The sequence below is a fragment of the Pipra filicauda genome, unplaced genomic scaffold (assembly GCF_003945595.2).
Source record: "Pipra filicauda isolate LSUMZ 115617 unplaced genomic scaffold, ASM394559v2 scaffold192_size1418226_pilon, whole genome shotgun sequence".
Taxonomy (NCBI): Eukaryota; Metazoa; Chordata; class Aves; order Passeriformes; family Pipridae; genus Pipra; species Pipra filicauda.
The window spans coordinates 930,833-952,344 of record NW_024104301.1 but is presented as its reverse complement, the minus strand read 5'-3'; the positions used below and the strand labels follow the sequence as shown (position 1 = coordinate 952,344).

The window sequence follows — 21,512 nt, the reverse complement described above, 5'->3', positions numbered from 1 at the left end:
GGACTCCTCATCCTGGGTTTACCACGGTGACCAGCAAACAGCAGCTCCACGGCCTCAGGCTCAGCAAGTCCCAAACTGGGTTCAAGGCCAACAGAGTCTCCTCCTGTGTGGCAGATCCCACCATCTCCTTTCCCAAGGAGGTGACACCTTGAAGCACAGCCTGTGCCTGTTGGCTCTGTAGCCCCAAGAAGCCACCTCTAAGAACTGCCAAAAAACTAAAGATTGTACCAAACTTGAAGACTTTTTTTTTCTTAAACCTAACAATAGAAGCCCGGGAGCTGAGACAGAGCCTGCGTGAAATACCATCACCAGCCATCCCCTACGTTCTCCAGCACCTCCACAAAACTGTGCTCATTCTACTATGGCCACACCAAGTCTTCAAAAGAGAGGCAGGAGGATGCTGAAGCAATGACAGTCACTCTGCCAAGCTCCCAAAGGCCACTCTGCCAAGCTCCCAAAGGCCACTCTGCCAAGCTCCCAAAGGCCACTCTGCCAAGCTCCCAAAGGCTGTGCAAGCAGCTGCTGAAACATATTAGGATTAATATCCTAAATCCCCATCTCTATCACACTGAAACCTAGAAAGCTGGTGGACTTGCTCTGCCTTCTAGACATGTGAACAGGACACCCTGCTGGGGTTCCTCTCCAGATTTGTCCTCCCCAGATTACTGCTGTTACACTCAAAGGTAACTTGCTCCTGTCCCTGAAGCAGACACAGCATTTGGGCAGTGGGAGTAAACTTGAGCCATCAAATGTAATACACTATGAACTACAAAGCCATTTACAAATCATGAAGTTGGGCTCACCCTCCCACACCACAGTGCTTAAGCACACCCACTCCTCACACAGGAAAGGGGACAAGGTAGCAAACTCATTTAAACTCATTTTCTGAAGTGCTGAGCTCCTACAGATCCCACCAAATTCAGTATGTTCCAGGTGGACTGGGTGGGGTGGTCATCAGCAATTCCACTCTTTCAACAGGGTTGTGCAGATCTGGGAATAAGCCCAGGTACAACACTTCCAACTCTAAATCAACCCCTAGGAAATACTACCTGGAAGTCACTGCTCAGAATATTAGTTTATCTTGGCTATGGACTAACAGTTGGCTGCTGGGAAGTTTCCACTGCCTGCTTACAGGTACCTCAGCACACTTTCACCACATGTCACAGGCTGCTTGCCTGCCACTGAAAACCCACCGACCATCACACCTGAGTCAGAAGGACCAGAGGCACCAAAGAAGGGCCTCTACCCCGAGCACAACCCTTACTGCAACAGAAACACAACCCTGATGTTTACAGCAACAGATTTCTAACATTCACAGTTACAAAGAACAACTCAAAAGGCAAACAAAAATACCAAGAACATCAAGTTTTGAAGATAACAGTCCAAGAGGTATCAGCTGTTAAATGCATCATTAAGTAGGTGCTGATGCTGCCCAGCTGCTGTCCCAACAACTGGCCTCTGTTGGAGATGTCACCAGGCAACTCTACCTACCAACTCTCCTGCCCTGGAGAGGAAAATCAGCTGACCTTGAAACCAAGTCCAGGAGGAAGGTGGTCCTGGCCCTCAAAGCAAGGCTGACAAAGTCTTCAGCCTAGAAACAGGCTCTTCTGAGAGTGGCCTTTACCTGGGCACGGGGTCTTATTCCACCACTCAGTTTCAGTGACCTGCTTAAACTGTTGCCAGCAGCACCAAACCATTATTTCAGACTCAATATCTCTGAGAAAAACACAGACACATGCACAGGGCCCTTCTGAAGAGCTTCTCACGTGGCCAGCTCAGTGAGACCCTGAAGCACTTCACTTTAACCAAGTACAATCTGAACAGCTCACGTAGTAACCACTGTGTAAACCTCCCCAGGACAAGACATCTTACGTGCACAGTGGTCACTGCCTCAAGGTGCTGTGCACACAAATACATCCCTTTCATTGCAAGACTGATGATTTCCTTCTGTAACACATGGACAAATTCTGACCATTCTCATTTACTGTAGTTTGACCAAGTCAACACAACCACATGAGCACCCAAAGGTGAGGATCCAGGACTTGCCGGGTGCCAGTCCCGCACCTAGAGCTTTATATGGCACTGCATCCCAATGCAATTGTTTTAACAGAATTAGAGTAGCCAAATTTAATTACCAGATCTTTATAATATCTGATAAATAAACCCTAGGGGAAAATAAAACAGAAAAACCCCCATCAAAGAAACAAGCCCCACACACATTAACCCATGATTCACAACTAAAACACCACCCTAGACATGGTGGGTCATGGGGCGACACTGGGCACTGGAGACACCCACAGGGTGGCACAGCAAAGGCTTCTGGTCACTTATTTCCTTGTCTCTTCCCACTGCATCAGAGGGACATTTTTCCATTCAAACAGGTGGAAGTTCTGGAGGTCAAGGCTCCCTGTTTGCTGTCCAAGGCAGTGACAGCACTGTCCTCTCCTGTCCCAGTGCCGTGTCCCTCTCTCAGACTCCCAGGGATGTAACTTTGGCCTTCCTGATAAGAAACCCAATCAAATTGACAATTACCAGCACTGGTGTAGACCAAGGACACACACACTGACACACTGGACCGAGAGCCACCAAAGTCATTTTACCAGAGGTGTTTGAAACACCCTGTGATTAACTCTACATTAACTTCAAAATACGGGGACTGGCCTTGGTTGCCTGGCAGGGGCGGCCTGCTACACACACCCTGCCAGGCACTGCACGGAATCATTCATGTTGGAAAAGACCTCTAAGATAATCAAGTCCAACTGTTAACTCAGCACTGCCATGTTCACCCCTAAACCATGTCCCCAAGTGCCACACCAGATGTTTTTTGAACACTTCCAGGGACACCACTTCCTGGGCAGCCTGGGAATTGATAATCACAACCAAATCAACAGTTCTCTGGCATTGCTACTAAACAGCTTCCAAACCCTTACAGCTCTTTAGCAATTAACAGAAACCCTTGTCAAAGGAAGAACTTAAGAGGAAGAAGGAAGGACAGGATGATGTAACTGCAGGAATTCAGTGGGGACAAGGAAGAAGCTCGATTGAGACAGAAAAAAAAAAATCACACTGATGCCAATAACATCCTTAAAAGTTGTATTAATTGAAGAACACACGCCAACATCATGGATCTATTATGTCTGACTAAAGCCTATCTGCCTAAATGTTTGCACACACAAACTCCAGGAGAGCTGTTTTCCTCTAGCAGTGACTATTTACAGTCATATCACCCTCCATCAGAATACGTCCCACAAGACAAGTCCAAGGTCCCTCATTAAGCAGGCGGCATCAGAGGGAAAGGGAAGGTGCTGGAACTTTTCCAAGCCCAGCCATCCCCAATAAGGACTAATCCTCTCCAGATGTTCACTGCCACCATCTCCTCCAGTTCGTACCTACAAAGTTCCTCGTCCTCTTCTACAAAAAGAAACGTGGCTCCCAGTGACCCCTGCCAGGTGACCACAGAGTTCCACCACCGAATCAACAGTAAAGCCGATTTCCCCACAAAAAAAAAGTTTATACTCCCCAAGTTCATCTGGGCATAAGTGACACTCCAGCAGCTTTTCTGCCAACACAGCTATGTTGTTCAGGGAGTGATAAACTGGCACATCGGTGCCAACACCAGTGCCCCCGTTTATTTTCCTCTAGTGGTGAGGAGGTAGAAGTTAGGCCTGGAGAGTGAAATAAGATATACTGGCAAAAACATGCTTTTGGAGATAAGCTGCATCCAAAGCAGGAGCTCTTAATGACACCAGTAAGTTACACAGACTTGGGGCACCCTGTGGAAAACGCAGCTTTTCTTAACCACTGCTGCAGGACACATCCCCCGACCCCAGCCAGGAGCAGTTTTCTCTGTTTACACACACTCAAGTGCCACAGTCAGAACCCAAATTTCTTCCTACCACAAGCAACTTGGTGGGCTGGGGCAGGGCCAGCACCAGGCAGGACACGTGCCCTGGCATCCACATGCTTCCAAGCCCCCAGTGCTGCCTGCAAGTACCACAAGTGCAGTAAATCCTGTTGGCTCTGTACTGGGAAAAACAACAGTCCTTTTGCCTTCTTAGTTTGGGCACAAACGAGGGAAAGAGGAATGAAAGTCAGGAGAAAGTCTGAGTGACAAAAACTGCAGCTTCTCCCCAAGCACTGAAGCTGTGCTGTTCAACTACACCTGTAGAGCTGAAGGCTTTCACCTGTTATATACCAGGGACTGTCGCAGCAGAAAAAGTGACATAATATGGATTTGACAAGTCCTGTGTAGAAAAATAGAGTAACTAGACATTAAAGCAGGCTTGTATGAAAATACAGCTGGAGCTACAAGCGGTGTTTTACCACTGGAACAGTTCTGAACAAAAAGGAAAACATTCCACAGGTCTTTGGTACATAGGTCACAGTGTTATAGTTTCGGATCAGACCAAGACTCCTAAGAAACTCTGAAAGAAAGATTTCCCCTTTCTTGCATTAATTTTTGTTTTAAAGTTTTAAGACATAAAAAAACGCTATGAAAGCCTCAGGTTTTAGAAGAGTTGAAGAATCCCAGAACATGACCAACTTTCCAGATTCATCCAGCAAGAACCAGCACCTCCAAGTAGCAATTTCACAGCTGGTACAATACAGCTGAGACCAATCTGCTCGCCCAACCATTAGCTCTTTTTTAAAAGTGTGCAGTGATTGCACCAACACACAGATCCAAATGGAAAAGGCCTGGCATGGGACAAAATTTAAGAAAAGGAAGGGGGCTGGGACATTTTAACAACCAGGTCTGGGCACAGAGCAGTGAACTGAGCAGCAGAACAGGCCTGCACATTCACACAATCCCCAGAACTAAGTAAAGGCTTAATAAAGTTACTCATCCAAACCTCGGCTTAGGTTCTTGGACTGACACTACATCAGGCCAGTGCAGCACATTAATGCCTCTCCCAAGGTTTCCACACCAGGTCTGCCATCCCAGGGGAGCACCCAAAGCACACTACAACCACCCCATCCCCCAAACTCTCGGCCCTGCTTTCTATGTGTAATTCTGAAGCCAAACAACATAAAGTTATTAGAAACACGATGGGTTTTGGAGGATAGACTCAACACCCGACCTACTAGAAACTTGTCTCTAAAAACAAAATATTAGGCTATTTTAAAGAGCAAAACACCTTGAGTTACAAACAAAACTATCAAGTTTATGTTCAAATTGCATACACATGTTTAATACTATTCCTGGTGCATTTTTAATTGCTTAGGCAGTTCTTAGAGAGTAAAATACGCAATCTAGAACATATGTTCTGGATTATTTTTCACAGATTACTTCATAAATTCGAAAAGTTTATTCTCTTCCCCCACAGGGGGAAAAAAAAGCCTTCAGAGAATAAACCCTGCAAGTATTAATAAAAGTTCTCTTTTCATTTCGGCACACATCCTTCTCTTTATTCTACATCCCTCGTCCCTGGGAATGGAAAGGAGGCTTTAGCTATAAATCAAACCAAGACAAGGTAACCAGGCTCAGCATCAAGACTCTCTCCCCAAGTCCCGCAGCCCTCTCAGCTATTTGAGTAATCTTAATAGGAAAAAAAAAAAAAAAAAAAAAAAAAAAAAGGGAAAAAAAAATAACAATTCTGCCGAGGACAGGGCAGCCCCCGAGAGGCACAAACGCCCCGCTCCCGGCGCGTTGGGGGCCCTGGGAGGTGCCGAACTCGCGGTGCCCGGGGCGCCCGCGGCGGGCGAGGCCGAGCGCCCCGGGCCGGCCCCGCGGAGGCTCCGCGGCCCCGCCCGGCGCGGTTCTCGGGCGGGCGGCGCTGCCCCGGGGCCGCTCCCGACCCCACATTGTTCCCGTCCCCGCGGCCGGCGCGGCGCTGCCCGGCCCGGCCTCCTCCCCTCCCTTCCCGCTGCAAACTTCGCCGCCCGCCCCGGACCTGCTCCGGCCCCAGCTCGGGCCCCGGCCCCGGCTCGGGCTCCGGCTCCGACTCGAAGTCCTCCTCGTCGGCGCTCGCAGACATGGCCATGGCTCATGGTGGGCCCAGGCGGAGCCGAGCTGACATGGCTGGAGCGGCGCTGCTGGCGGAGCCCCGCTCCCCGCACACACACACACACATGCAGGAGGAGGAGGAGGAGGAGGAAGGGGGGCCGTGCATATTCATGCCAGGCAGCCAGGAAGGGGCTGGCCCTGCCGGCACGGCCAATCGCGGGCCGCTTCCACACCGCCGGCCTGCGGGGACAGCGGGCACGGCGCGGCCGGGGCACCGCGGCCGAGCCCCGCACACGGCGGGCGGGGGCTCGGCCGGCGATCGCCCCCGCGGGAACGGGCCCCGCGCCGTGGCGGGGCCGGCGGGGCGGGCCGGGCGCGGCCGTGCCGAGCGGCGCTGGGCGGGGAGGATGCGCGGCCGCCCGCGGGGCGCTCGGCGCTGCTCGGGCTGCTCAGACAAAGGAGACGCGCACAGACACAGACACACGCACACACACACACACACACCCCCTGCACCGCGATACCTGCGGCTCCCCGCCCGCCGCTCGGGCCGGGCCCGGAGCAGGGAGCCTCCATCCCTCGGGAGGAGGAAGGCACCGAGCAAACTTCGGGATTGCGAGCGGCAGAACCGGCGCTGGGATGAGATGGGATACGAGGCGACCCGGCTTGTGTTGCTGCTCGCGTCTGGCCTCGCGCTACTCCCCGTGCGGGCACCCCCTCTTTCGCTTGCTCCCGAGGAACCATTTCCAGCCCCGCTCCGATCATCCTGACCCGCTGCTGGGGCTTTACAGTTAAATGCCCTCCCCGCAGCGTGACATGTTACACATCGGTCAGTCGGGGACCCGTTCTGGATCCAAAGGTCTCAGGGCCAGCACCTCAACATGGACACTGCCTTTGCCCTCCAGAGCCTGCAGCTGAGGGTCACAGGCCTGAATTTGAGTGCTGGAGAATTAAATTTCCCACTGGATTTATGGGCCTGCTTTCAGGGGAAATCCCGATTCCACTCAAGTTGTTAGGATTTTGCCTCCGGCTCCTACGCCCACAACACAGAATTAAACATGAGATTAAATATTTGCATGTGCTGAGCAACCAAGAAGCCATAAAGAAGCACATCTAATGGTCCTTGCATCAGGATTTTTGCCAAACTAGTTTCAGCTCAGTTCCCTGGTCTGAATTACCACATAGCATAAACAGTCCAGGTAGTTCAGGAGAAGAGGCAGCAACAGGCAGGAGCTGGCATGGGAGCAAACAGCAACACAGCCCTTGTGACACCAGCATCCACACTGAGACGGGTCACTCAAGTTTAAGTAATAAAATACAGTCAAACTTCAAACGTATTTACAGGCAACTGCTGATAAAGCCACGTGAATCGTGTGATTATGCCCCTTCCTTATTTTTAAATAAAGTAAATATCCATTCCTTGTTTGTACTCCTGTCCTCTTGCCAAGTCAAATTCAAATGATGGGCAGGTGATGGTATTCTCCCTATCCTGCTCATCCACCATGCCAGGAGCAGAGCATTTCCCTGCAGCACACAATGGGGCTCCCCAGAAGGCGATGGGGTGTGCTCAGCCCGTCTGCTCAGGTTTCTCTCTCCCCTCATTGTGTTCGTGTATACAACCAGGAGCAGGAGCAGGAGCAGACGAAAGCTGAGGCACGAAAGGCATGTGCCTAAGGCCTTGGCTTTCCGAATCACAAGGTAATATCAGAATCCAATGTTTTCTGGAGGAGAAAAGAAGGGGGGGATGCATGTCTCATGACAGGCCTACAAAGGAGAGCTTTTAACTGCGAAGCAAGGATAGCTGACACGACCACAGCCGTGATACACTTGGCCTCCAGCAGCGGCAGAACAGGTGACATCCGGAAGGAAGACGCCTGGTCCCACACCTGCCCGTGGGCAGACCAAGTCTCCACTAGCCCAGTTCCATGCGTAACCTGGCTCACACTTGTTTGTCCCTCCGGCCTTTTGGCTCCGTAATCCAGACAGGAGAAAAAAATAACTTGTGACATCCCCCAAGGACAATCCAGCAGTCACACCACAGCGAAATGTCATTCACAGCAAATTAAATCATGACAGAGATCATCCTACTCCTCTCATCTGCGACGCATCCCAGCTCTCCTGATGTTTGCACTGGCCTCTCCGGGCTGCAGCAGGTCCCCAAGTGTATCCCAGCCCAGCCCTCGCCCCACAGCCAGCCCTGTGTGTCCAGGCTGCCACTTGCAGCAGCACCACAAGTGACAAATGAGCTCTAATTACGAAGCCTGCGTTAGGAGGGAAGACACACACGTGCCAAGAATATCCTGGAATGATTTCCAAACGCTAGGTAAACTTTGCTGAGATGGTGTTTAAAAAAAATGGGATAGGATACGATATAAAATAGCAAATTGGGAATCAGTGTGGGGGAAACAACGCAATAGAATAAACTTTTCTGATTATAATTGCTCTCAAAAAACCTCATCCTGTACAAGAGCAGCTAACCATTCAAAGGAATATTTAATACACAGAGAGAACTATTAAGAGAGCATTTTCCAGCTCAATTCTTTCAGCTTGTCTACACTAGAGAACACTAAATTACAACAAATAGTGAGCAACCCTTGTGTGAACAGCATCTAGTTGCCCAGCCTGGTGGAGTTTACAACAGCTTTGAACACAAAATAAGCAGCAGTGCCCCTAGTCCTGCCTGTAGTAGCAGAACTGTGTCCATACTTCAGCTTTGCGTGATGCAGTTCAGTAATAAATAACATCCTTAATTACCCTGCTGAATGAGCCGTAGTGAAAACTGCATGAAAACAGACAGTACCTTCTATTTTGAACTGTTGCTTTGATTGCACCTCACCTGAAGTCATATATAAGTCTCATCAATATCATAATCTTCTCCACAGAAACCAATTATGTTGTCACAAACTGAGACAATAACCTCAAGCGAAGAATAAACAGCAGGAGCAGATGAGTGCCAAAGAACCAGATTTTATTCTCATGCAAATATCCTTAAGTAGTAAAACCAAGATGGGGGAGGACGACTACAACCCCTGTGCTGTACTCACTCACTCCTGAGCATCTCTTGTACCAACAGACTTTAGCTGTTGCTTCCAGTGCTAGACAGGATCTGTTTTCGTATTACACACTGGAGTTTATGATTCACACTATGAAGTGAAATAAAGTTTTTTATGTGGCACAAACACACCTTTAATTTATCCTTCCCTTGAAACTTTTTATGCACCTTTACGGAATATTATATTTAGCTGGTATTAGAAAAAAAATATTTACGTGGAAACAATCAGACAAACAACCTCAAACTGGTTTATTTGCAAGTCCTTGAAAAAAGATCTTGTGATTTAAGCTGCTGCAGCTTTCTGCAGGCCAGCACATATGTTTTTGAAAAGGAAACCCACTGAGATGTTTATGAATCACAATTATTGACCTGTATCAGAATAAGAGAGTTACCCAGTAGCTTTCTAAGGTTCATTGTTTTGGTGTAAGTGTCCATTCACATGAAATATGATCTTAACTGTTGGGCCTGGGCAAATTTCATGACACTTTTCTCAAGAGTTCTAACCAATATTTCAGTTGTATTCTCAACACTAGCAGTGACAGTCTAACAACCTAAATATCCATGATCTTACTACTTTCTGCTATCTACTTCATCTGAACTATGACATAAGAGTTGTCATCAGATGCACTGAGTATCCATCACAATCTCGTCAATAAATGGTCTGATTGATCAACCATAGATCAAATAAAGCAACTCAAGATGAAATAATATTGATTGCTCCCTCCATGCCATGCCTACAGCTCATGCTTTCCTTAACCAGTATCCAGGAGAAGCAAAGGCAGCAAGGGTTGTACAGCCTCCTCCTGAAGGATGACAACCACGGGTTATTCCAGGGCAGGAGAGGAGCAGCACCCAAAACAGGTGAGTAACACACTCACTCCATCTCCCATATACCTTAAAAACAAAACAACCCCCCTCCAAACCCCAACACCCTGTCATCTTAAAAAAGTACTAAGACTGCAGAATGGTGAAACACGGACTCCATCTACCACACAAGACAGGCTCTTCTCTACAGGAAGAGCCGTGGCATGACTGGGACGATCCACTGGGAAATTAGGGAAATCCTGCCATGCTTCCTTCTCCCACAGAACCTGATGGCCCAGAGTGTTTCCACAGCACAGCTTGTGTCTCCAAGAGCCATGTTCTGTCAGTAAATGCAAGAACTAGTGAAGGAGGTTCCTAAGAAGATAAGACCAGTGACTGCCGTGCTGTGGAGGAACATGCAAATAGATGTGGCTGAGAGAGTGGATTAACCGGAATACGTAACCTGCTTTGCTGCCAGTGGCTCAAAGTGCTCTGGCACACGGCACAGAACTCTGGGAGAGTCAGTTGTGTCCAACGTGTGGGCAGCAGCCTGAAAATCCAGAGACCAAACCCAAACAGATGGTGAGCAAAGGAAAAGCTGAAGTGCAGTTTCCCTCATGAGGGCTCACTGTTGTCACCTACAAACTCGACTTGGATTTGTAGGGAAACATCCAGGACTAACAACCAAACCACACTAGGCTAAGACTCACAGCTGCTTTGCTTTTATTGGAATTTATCCATATATTTTATTTGTTGTTTTCAAAGAGGAGAGCACTCCTGTCCCTCTTCTATCTGGTCCAGTGCTTACAGGAAAGTCATGAAGTTGAAACAAGCCCTCATTTATATTCTGAGCAGAGTTTAATTTCAGTGTGCTGTGGAACTAAAGGAAGCCATCTTCTCGGGGACAGAACATACAATTCAATTTTGTTCTGAAAAGTGCACGCAGGATTAATGTCCATAATTGCACGGCACATACTGTGGGATGACAAACGCCTTCCCTGTTGCTCTGCCAATGTGCTTCGATCCAGAAACTAAACTATTAAGTTTCAGATACGTAACTCAAAGCTTGGATGGTTTTAATGTTGGGGTGGGGGAGAACACAAGGATGCTGGAATTCTTAAGCCAGGTTCAAACCTTAGTGTTTTGTCTGGTTTTGTTGGCCAAGGTAGGCAAGCTCCTGGGGATAAAATTTGAGATCTGTCAACTCATTTCACACATATTATCTATGACAAAGGTCTTAAGACTAAGGTAGTTCTCATTAGCACTTCTGCTGTCATGAAATAAAGAGAAAGCTGCTGCCATGAAAAATGGCAGTCAAGGCGTAGTTGGGAAAAATTTGTGTTACTGAATATTCGTGCCTATGGAAGAAGAATGACAATGGGGAAGAAAACATAAATCTTCTTGTGTGACACACGGAGCACAACAATTGGAAAACAGAGATGTCTGTTCATTTTTTTTCCAATCCATTTAGATTTCTACTCAGAGTCAAAATGGCTCTAATTTACCTGTTTGATGTATTAATCACATAAAGGCATTGGTCAGATTTCAAAGCAAGTGCCTGAGAGCTGATAAGAAGTGAAAATATTAAGTCAAAGATGGAAGATTAAGAAGGTGCTCATTCAAGTCCTTGCTATTTATAATTACTCCCTGAAGGGACACAATATTTCAAGTACTGCCTCTTGAGGTGAGAAATAATCTGTCAAGTCACTAGGCAAAGCTTTTAGAAAAATACTGAGGCAATAGGCAGAAGCTCTTTCGTAGAATCACAGAAAGGGTTGGGTTGGAAGGGACCTTCTAGACTGTAGTTCCAGCCCCCCTGGGCACGTTATGTATGATACACATGCAGCAAACCCTGAAACTCCTCGGGTCTGCAGGAATTACACAGAATGAATTTGTCTGGAGGACTAATGTTTGTAAGAGACTGAAACAGTGCTCAGAAAAGTAAACAGGTCAGGCAAGGAGCTGCTTTCCTCGGCAGTGCTGCCCCGGGAAAGCCGACGCTTGACAGGAACTCCCAGTAGCTTCAACAGCTTTCCCTCCTTTGCACAGTGCCCCAAGTAGTCCTTGGTTCTGGTGCATCAGGTTTTTTTCCTGCTCCCAAGTGTAGTCAGCAGGGAAAGGCCTTAGTTTCACAGGCACATAGTTACTGTGGGAAGTCCCCTAAAAAAAAATATCCCCCAAACCTCAACTATGTGCTTTTGTTTCTTAATAGATTTGTCAGGAGCCAGAACTGGGGTATCTTTCTGAATACATTTCAGCTCTCTCCTACCACATGGCACCTACTATCCTACAGTGTAAAAGAACACAAATTATTCAAAATTATTTAAATCACTGATTCCAATCAGTAAAGAGAAAAACCAATTTAAATTGATTTAAATCCTCATTTTCTTTTGTACTTAAGTTATTTTCTGGGAGAAAAGTAATTATTGGCATCTGATAACTACCAAGAAATGTCTGATTTGTAGTCGATTATGAACTTTATAATCAGGACTTTTTATCAACAAAAAGGATTCACAATACACACATGTTTGTATATGCAAATCTCCTTACAGACTACTGGCATTTAAAATTGTTGTTGACACCAAGCAGAGTTCAGGCTCTGCTGTGTGAGATCACTTCAAACACCTTTAAGCTGGTGCCTGCCAAGAATGAAATGTGACAGTTTAAATCCCCTTTCTGCTCCTGCCCCACTTGGAATGACTGATGGAAAACTTATTTGAATCTCAACCAGAAAAATACATCCTACAACAATTTACGTAGAATTGTTTTGCTCTCTATCTACCTATATCTTTTTTTATCCTTCCCAGATTTTTTTCCAACACTAGATAGACTCAATTTTTACTTAAGTGCTAGTTTTTAATTGTCAATATTTGCTTTCTAATAAATTTGTATTCCCACAGGAAGTACCCTGAGTAGATCTCCAAGGACTGGTCTGTCCTAGGGAATTTGGCAGAGTTTTCCCACTGCTGCTATAAGGAATGTTGCTTTCCTGGTGGTAGCCCCCGGGCAGGCTCCTGAAGCTGATGCTGGTTTGATGTTGTGCCATTTCTACGTGCTCAGATCTGTTTCAGACACTGCTCTGGTTAAAACACTAATTGCTGTAACGAGTCCCTCACTGCTCCTGCTTCTCTGGGTGGAGCTGGCCCAGCGATAGCTATGGCAGGAATTCTTAGTAAGCAAGCAAGTAAAAACTGGAAGTACTTATTCAAAGGTTTTCAGGAATGTTCTTTGTCCACCTTGCACCTCTCCCCCTGAATTGAAGGAAAACCTGATGCAAAACGATGCTCAACACCTCTGAAAAATCACACTGGTTTCAAGTCAATCCAAACACTCCATTCTATGCTTTTCCCCCCTAATTTCTGCAAACAATCAAATTTATTGTGTCCACTGATTCTTAGTCCATTTACTTACTATTTCTTAGGTTTGATCTAATGCATAATGTTGCATAAAATTGGAGCCATAATAAAGGAGCTCTGTTATTAAAAACTGGTAAATCTTCTCTTCCCAGCATTTTTAATGTGAAATACCATGAAAAAGGAAACAGGTTCCTTGCTGGAAAATGGCAGCAGACATGTGAAAGTGCACAAGGACATCTGTGGGCTCCATATCTGGAGATGGTGGCTAATCCAACTGCCTTTAACTATTTAAAATACAAGTTATTTCTAAGAATCTGCCACTCTTTTCACCAAAGCTGTCTACTGGTTTCCTTGTGTGCTGTTTGGTTCAGACTCTGAACAATGATCAGAAATCTTATTTCCAGCTAAACCTATTTATGGCATGTTTATATTCCCTTCTTCCCATGCCAACATTGTCCATTAGCTTAAATAACTCTTTTCCTGCCCCGATGTTTACACTCCCTGAAGTACTTACACAACAATCATCTCCCCCTTCAACTTCACTGTGCCAGGCTGAACCAGGCATGTCCTTCTGGTCTCTGCTCTTAAACATCACATCTTGAATACCATATGTGGTTGTGGAATCCCAGATTCACCCTCACCTCAAAACTACCTGTAATGGAACTAGAATAGAGTGAGAAAAATACTCCAACAAATGATATGGTTTGTGTACCAGAAAAGATTGAACTTACTTGTGGTTTTCACCTTGGGAGTAGGAAAAAAAAAAATACTGAGACGCTGTAACAGGGACATAAAAAATCCTTGACAGCATGGAGATGAACAGAGCCCTCATTCAAATTTCTCAAAATGCATGATACAGAGGGCATGAAGTGTATTTATGATATTAAAGGACACATCTGAAACAACATAAGGAAGTACTTATCTACACAGAGCTTTATTAAACCGCGGGGGACGCTGCCACAGGATGCTGTGGAGATCAAAAAGATCAACAGGTTCCACAAATTATTAGGTAAATTCACAGAGGGGAAAAAATTCTACCAGGGGACACTGAGCAGAAAAGATGAAGATACAATCTTCCAGCTTAACGGGGAAGATAAGCAGAGGGAAGAGCTCTGTATTCCTGCTTTGTTCCTACGCCTCTTTAAATTGCTGTGACTGAGCACCACCAAAACAGGCCTTGGTGCTACAAGAACTGTGGGCTGATGGAGCACGACTTTCCTCAGCCACAGTAATCAGCCTTTTCTCTGCCCCTCACAGATTATTCATACAGGTTATCCTTATTTTTCAGATCCATGGATGCATCTGTAGAATTCTGCAAAAAGATTTCTAGTAAAAATAAAGGGGTAAAAACTAAACTGCTATGGGACAGAACTCACTAATGGCTGGAATCACATGCTGCCACCCCAGAAGGTCCCTTTCAATGCTGTGCCCACCCATGACCACCCCCCAGCTCAAAAAAAGAACAGCAAAAAAACCAGCCTGAGAGATTTCTTTTTTCCCCCCCTCCCTCCAGATTATCACTTTTTCTGCCTGGTTTTCATGCCCTGATACAGAGCTACAAATGTTGTTTATGTTGCCAATTGCAGGGAAGGGTGTGTTTTAAAAAAAGCATAATCCAATTAAAATTTCAGTTTGTGGTCTTTACTAATTAATAGTACTCCTTTAACTAAGAACATTACCATTTCATTATTATACTTAAGTCTCTTCTCTTAAAATCAAGAGGTAAAAATTACACAGAGAAATGGTATGAACAGGCATCAGAGAAAAAGCCCCATATTACAGCATATTCTACCAGCTACTGAAAATTACAGCTCCATCTCCTGCTCACAGCCAGACCTGTATATATTTCGACACTCACTATCATTACAAATGCAGTGGCTTTAGGTTTGTGCCAGGTAAGAAAGATGAGAATCCAGCTCACAGTCTGCATTTCTAACTCTTCACAGAACAAGAGAGTCCAAACATATTTTAGTTCTTTATAGCTGCTCTTCATAGACAACTAAAGATCTTTATCACAATGAAAACAGAAGGCACTGCCACAGAGTGTAATTACATGCTGCTGGAGTTGACTGTTGTCCTCCAGAAATAGGAAATGGGTTGAAAAATGCTGTTTCTGTTTGGGCCATATTCTGAGTTCCTTAAATGAAATGCTATCCCTAATCCCTGGGAAGAAAAATGGGAACTTTGGAATGCTGGCAACTCCTGAGAGTGGGCTTCTAGATTGGGCTTGGTGGTCGCCAGCTTCCTGCACCAGTGATCAATCGGTCATGAGTCGCCACAGTGGAAGATCAGGTTTAGGCCCTGCCCTCTGTTCACACCATCCAAAAGTTCATGTCCCAGGGATGGGGGAGAAGTTAGTTAGGATGTTTTCTTACTCCTCTTTAGTTGCTTAAGAACCCAGTATTTCAAGGCATCATACCCTATGGAGCCCTTCCTTTCGGGCAGCAGACCACCATCGCATGGCAGGATTCGGTCAAAGGCTGGACTTGATTCCGCAGGTCTTTGCCAACCTTAATGATTGTAACCCCCCCAACAACACTGAGCCCTGCATTAAGAGGGGACATTCACTGCTGCACAGCCCCCAGCATAGGAATGGGATCCACAGCTCCATCTGTGCTGGCAGCCAGCTGGGAATCGCTGGGAATGTCTAGTCTGCTGCCCAGTCTGAAGGTACATAAACTGTCAGTCAGCCATCAGGACAAGCAGGTTTCAAATATCCACTTGGTCCCACAATGCTGATTCCTTGAACAGGCCTAAATTAGGACCATTGCACATACTCTAAGATCCCTGGCACTGGACTGTTTTCTCTTACTCTATAGCTGAAAGAAAAAGGCAGGTTCTTGCTTCTTCTAAAAGAGATTTTCGAAAAGGGGGAAAAAACTCCAAGGTGCCTAAAGGAATGTAATTATTATGGTAAATAATTATCAATAAATTAGAAGCACAAACGACTCAAAATAGCTCCATAAAGATGAGTAAATATGATCTGAAGAGGTGCCTATGAATCACACACCATGTCTCTATTACCATAAAATAATAATGGTTCACACACTTTACTGAAAAACTTTGCACTGAAGATGCCACAGATCTTTACAAACATTAATTTCACCTCCCAGCCCCCCAGATGGGAAGCCCCATCTCCATCTGGAAAAGCTCAGGGAGCAGCAACGTGCCATTCACCTCCTGCGACACCAGGTGCTGCAGCAGAGCTGGGAGCAGACGCAGACCCCGGCCTCCCATTTTGTGCACTAACCACAACATCATCAAATGTCACCCAGTTATTTCATCTCCTCACTAAACCATGGCTGATTATTACTTCTGTTTCTTTTCCCAGTGAGTAATTTCCTTTGTCAGGGCACTGCAGGATAACCACAGCCCTAAATGCCTTTGGAAAAGGTGCACAGGAGTGAGGCAGCACAGTGGGGCCACAGCACACAGATGGGCCTTCCCTGTCCTGAGTTAAATGTCCTGCCCCTTACACCTTATCCTCTGTGCAGTGGGATTTGAGGTGAATGGACGCATTTCTTCCTTAAACCCAGCATGTCCCAGGCTTCAAGCAGCTGTTCTCTAGCACAGAGCTGTGCCTGCTGCTGGCACATCACACGAACAACATGTTACAGAAACTGTAACTCAGCTTTAAAGGGAAATATTATTTGCTGCTTCAAAAATCATTCAGACTATCAAAGGCACGTTCTTTCAAAAGCAAGTCAACATAACTAAGCTCACCCTTCCACAACTTGGGTTATTCACATAGTCACTCCCTGTCCCTGTTCCAGGGATCTTTGGCTTCAGTCAGAGTTCTCTCCCTCTGCTTTTCTCAGTACTTGTCTCTCTCCTAATCCTGCTCTCTCACCATTTCTAGTCTCTTCCCCTCCTTTCTTTACAGTCATTTCCATTTTCTTTGAAATGTTTTGGCATTTAATGCTGGCTTTATTCTTTCTTCTCCATCTGCTGCTCTTGTCTTTCTAAATCTCTTCTGGAGCCTTCTCTTGGGTGAAAGCAAGAACCATGTTTTCCCTTTATTGCCTCTTCTTTCTGGATTTCAGTTCCCTTCTTTTTCTTTATCTTGGAATCAGACAATCGCCCTCTCCCTGGAAGCCCCACAGGAGCTGGTACTGTGCTGTGTTGGATCTCCTGCTCCCTTTGAACACAAGGATCTCAGGGAAGGCACTGTGAAGTATCTGCCATTTCTCCTATAAACTACAAAAGACTGCAGAAAGCAAAATTACTGGTAGGTTTTACTCCCCTGCCTTGTGCTTGTGGAATCTTCTGGCCATGGAGACTTGCTCCACCAGCTACAATTCACTTTTCAAGGGAGTTTCCCCCTCCCTATGGGTTTTTCTTCTCTGTAAAATCTTCAATTTAATTATCAGGGCTTACAGGGAACAAAGGAGAAATAACCAAGCTTAACTACTAACACTGCTTTTAGACAAATCTCCCCTACATTGTCTTGCCCACAGATTTTAATTTGGGACTCAAAGGCTCAACTCTAAGACATCTTTTCCCAGCCTGTTCACTTGGCCTCTGTTCCCAGGAAAGGAAATAGCTGCAACATGGAAGATGACAAGGACATTTGCCAATTAGAAGCACAACAACAAATTCCTCTTTGATAACACCAGCCCTATCTGCACGTGTACCTCTCAACTAAAATGTAAGACATAACATGAACTGATCACAGACCAAGCAAAGAAAATATGAAGAGAATGGTGAAAGGATTTCTTCTATTTTTTTTTTTATTTCCAAACTTCAACCTAAAGCTTGACTTTCTGTGAAAGTTTTCCTCTCATTTGTTATTAACTGATGTGTTTGTTTGTCATTGTCTTGGCACTGGAAATGATGCCTTCTAGAAGCTTCTGCTTTCAGAAAGGCCAAAGAAAAGTTAAAAAACCCCTTGCAGCCAGCAAGAGGGATTTTGCAAAGAGGGATAAGTTTTAAGTCACAAAAATTACAAATCTTTTACAGTTGCAGTTATGTTGCCAGTACACAGAAATAAAATAGAATAAATGAAGCATTTATCAAGGATTCCAAAATAAAGTGAACAAGAACATTAGCAAATGCCAAAGCTTATAAAAGCCTCAAAGCACCAAGATCCTCCCTTCCATCACAAGCTCAAAAGAAAGTCAGTTGTTTCTTAGTTTTATTATAAAATAACCTTTCCTCTGGTCACAGAAATTTTGCTTTATTCAATGCCTAGATATACTGACTGAGGAATGAACAGCAGCCATCAAAACAGTGGAGAATTCCACACCTGTTTCTCAAGGTTCTCCACTGTTGTTTCTAAACAAATAAAATTTTTAAACATGGAGCATGTTCCCATGGATTCATTACAGGCTAAACGGGAAAGATGTCTTTAACAAGATACAAGTTATCTGAAATGTGCTGAGCTGAAACCCAAAAAGAAACCAAGAAGGAACATGATGTGCTCATCCTGCCCTACTCTCCTCTGGCAGTTGCATGTTTATGGTCTCCCACTTCCCATCTGAAAACAGCAAATTCTCGTGGCTACATGTGCTTTAGATGCAAAGCCGGGAGAAGTGACCGGCACAGAAAGCGAGAACTGAGCGAATTATTTCCCCTGATAATTATTTGAAAGGTATCTGCAATGAAAACAACAACAGATTTTCACTTTGAAGCCTGATTTAAGCTGACCGACCCTTTCAGCATTTCTAAAGAAATAATGGATTATAAAACTAATTCAGTGAAAAATGAACGCAAAAATAGAAGCGATGAGACATCTTCTAAATAAGCAAAGCTGCTTTTACAGCATGCTGAATAACTGGAGTGTGGTAAACATACCACTGTTATAAATAACATCCAGCCTTTTGACATTATTCTTTAGTTAATTATTTCAAATTCTTTATAAGCATTAACAAAGCAAACCTCACCGTTGTCCTGCAAAGTGAAAATAATTACTCTGATATATAGGAGGAAAAACTAAGATATAAGGACAGAAAACAATCCTTCAAAGTTACAGTGGCATGTTGTACAGAGAATTCAGGAAGTCTCATAGTGTAAGGGAAAAACCATCCTCTCATTCAGAAGAAACTGTTCACTAAATGACTGGTTTGTAGCATTTACACACCATTTAATTTTACACAAAATGCATCCACATTTTTAGATTTCACCATAACTAGTAAATGACCAATGATCAAAGTTTTATACTGACAAGTAAGGCCAAAACAAATTCTTTTTAAATGGAAACTCTAATGATTTCTCCCTGCTGAGGCACTTTCTTGTTCTGCTTCAAGACCTAATCATAAACCCATTAAAAAATAACATGTTTTGTTAAAAATGCTAGAAACTGCCAATGGATCATAGACAGCACTTTGTCAGATTATAGATCAATAAACACCAGACCACAACAATAATTAGTAAGTAATTGTATCTCATTACCTTTGGGGTCTTCTTGGGCCAGCTGACCACAGGGACACCCGAAATGGCAAGATTTTGGTCATCATCAGCATGTTCCTTCAGTATATTCTGTTGCAAATGAAAAGGCCTTTATTAACCAGAGAAACAACTGGAGAGTGCAGAGACCTACAGAGGACAACACTCCGCTCTGATGACAGACTGAGATCTCTGCAAGTTACTTTTGCTTCCAAACTTCCAACTCACACTGAAACTCTCGCACCTGTCGTTAACATCCAAGATGTGACACTTCTTGCAAAACAGGCATCAAAATCATCCATCAACACCTCAGATGTTACAGACTTCTTTAACACTGGTGTGTCCAAGACCAGTGTCTTACTACTATCACCTCTCTCTTTAAACTCCAGCTCACTAAATCCCAACCAAGCCCATGACCGACACCTTCTCTCCTGACCAAGTCTATAAAAGGCCCGAGAATCGCCAAAGCTCTGCCACTGTTATTTCAGCAGTCACAGGGCATCAGGTGTGTAGTTTAGAGCAATCCTCAGATGCCTGAACATTCAGGTAAGCCAAGATATACACGTGTGTCTGTAACCTTTCATCTTTTTGCACGTGACAATCCAAGAGCACTCTCATTCCCACAGCCCTTCCTTCCCCACTGACGGGCAGGCCAGAGCTGCTGGAATCCAGTTCCCTTTATGTGATCAGATGAGGCATTCAGGTTCCTGAGTGTTCACTAGGAAAGGATCTGACTCCAGACAGTGCAGTATTAAGGGAAAAAAGATTGGTCTGCCCTCCCTTCCACCCCCACCAAACCCTTTTGCTTTGCTGCACTGTTCTAGAAATCTCGTGAGTGGGCTGCACTGGCTGACACAGCTCCCACTGTGAATCACTCCCATGACCAGTAACTCAACACAGAGGTGGTAAAACACTCTGTTTAAGTGTACTCAGTTGTGCAGCTGGGAACAGTCCATGCTCACTTCCCATGACTCCCTATGTGCTCACTAACTTAACTGCAAAGCTCTTCATCTGGTGGCTGAAAAAAGAAGAAATGAAAACAAAAAACGAGTCGGAAGGAGGATTCTGCTGTGCTGCTGAAAACTGGAGCCCAAATCAGCACTAACAGGTTAAAGGCAAAAGAAAAAAATGCTCAGTAGAACAAACAAGAATTGCAGGTTGGAAATTGCCTCAACAGAATATTTAGGAGATAACCCCAATGAAGTTCAATGGTGCTGCTCCCAAGTATATGAAAAAAGCTTAATTAGCCAACAACAGGCACCAGGCTCTGTCAGTCCCCAGTGCAGAGCTCTAGTAATTAGAAATTTCACACACTATACAAAAAGAGCTTAAAATACAGTAATTGTTTTAATAGGAAGTGCACTTGAATTCATCTGTAATCATCCAACTAAAGCCCAGGGTACGATGGCATGTTCCAGTCCCCAAGAGCCTGCGTTTGGATGAGTGTCCCTGGGGCTGGCTTTCTCCCTGGAGCTCAGACAACCTGTCACACTCAGCCCAATTCCCCAGCCTGTGCTTAAACGAGAGCTGTGTTACTAATGAACAGCACAGCACCAGCCCAGCACTGCTCCCTCAGACACATCACACCAGCGAGGCTGCTCTGGGCACTGGTTAGGCCGAAAGCAGCACCAGTGACCAAAATAAGCAATACCACTACAAGCCCAGGTTATCAGCCTGGTGCTGGGGCTGCACTCAGGGGTTTGCAAAGGTCAGGAGTAAAACCCAGCTTGCCCCACCCTGATTGTGATGCAGAGTCTGTGTTGTACCTGCAGCCCTGTGCTCCTCCAGTGCCACACCCACCAACTCTTACCTGTGGACTAATCACTGGCATATTAACTCTTGGGGGTTAAGTGAGCACCTCTTTGCTCATGTCCATTTTATTTTGAGAGGGATCACTGCATTAACTGAACTGTGACCACATTCTGAAAGTTAGTTTTCCATCCTAAAAACAGAGAGGATTTTGTAATCTCATTGC

The 21,512-nt window shown here is 45.3% G+C and overlaps 1 protein-coding gene across 6 annotated transcripts in view; it reads right to left on the bottom strand.

Annotated features, from left to right (window-relative positions):
• KDM2B (lysine demethylase 2B) overlaps positions 1–21,512 on the bottom strand; it is a 117,083-nt gene that overhangs the window by 20,182 nt on the left and 75,389 nt on the right. For all 6 annotated transcript variants that reach the window (XM_039380323.1, XM_027739770.2, XM_027739774.2 and 3 more), the window contains one exon: positions 19,544–19,630. In XM_039380323.1, coding sequence (XP_039236257.1) covers positions 19,544–19,630 — 87 coding nt within the window. The remainder of the gene's footprint in view (positions 1–19,543; positions 19,631–21,512) is intronic.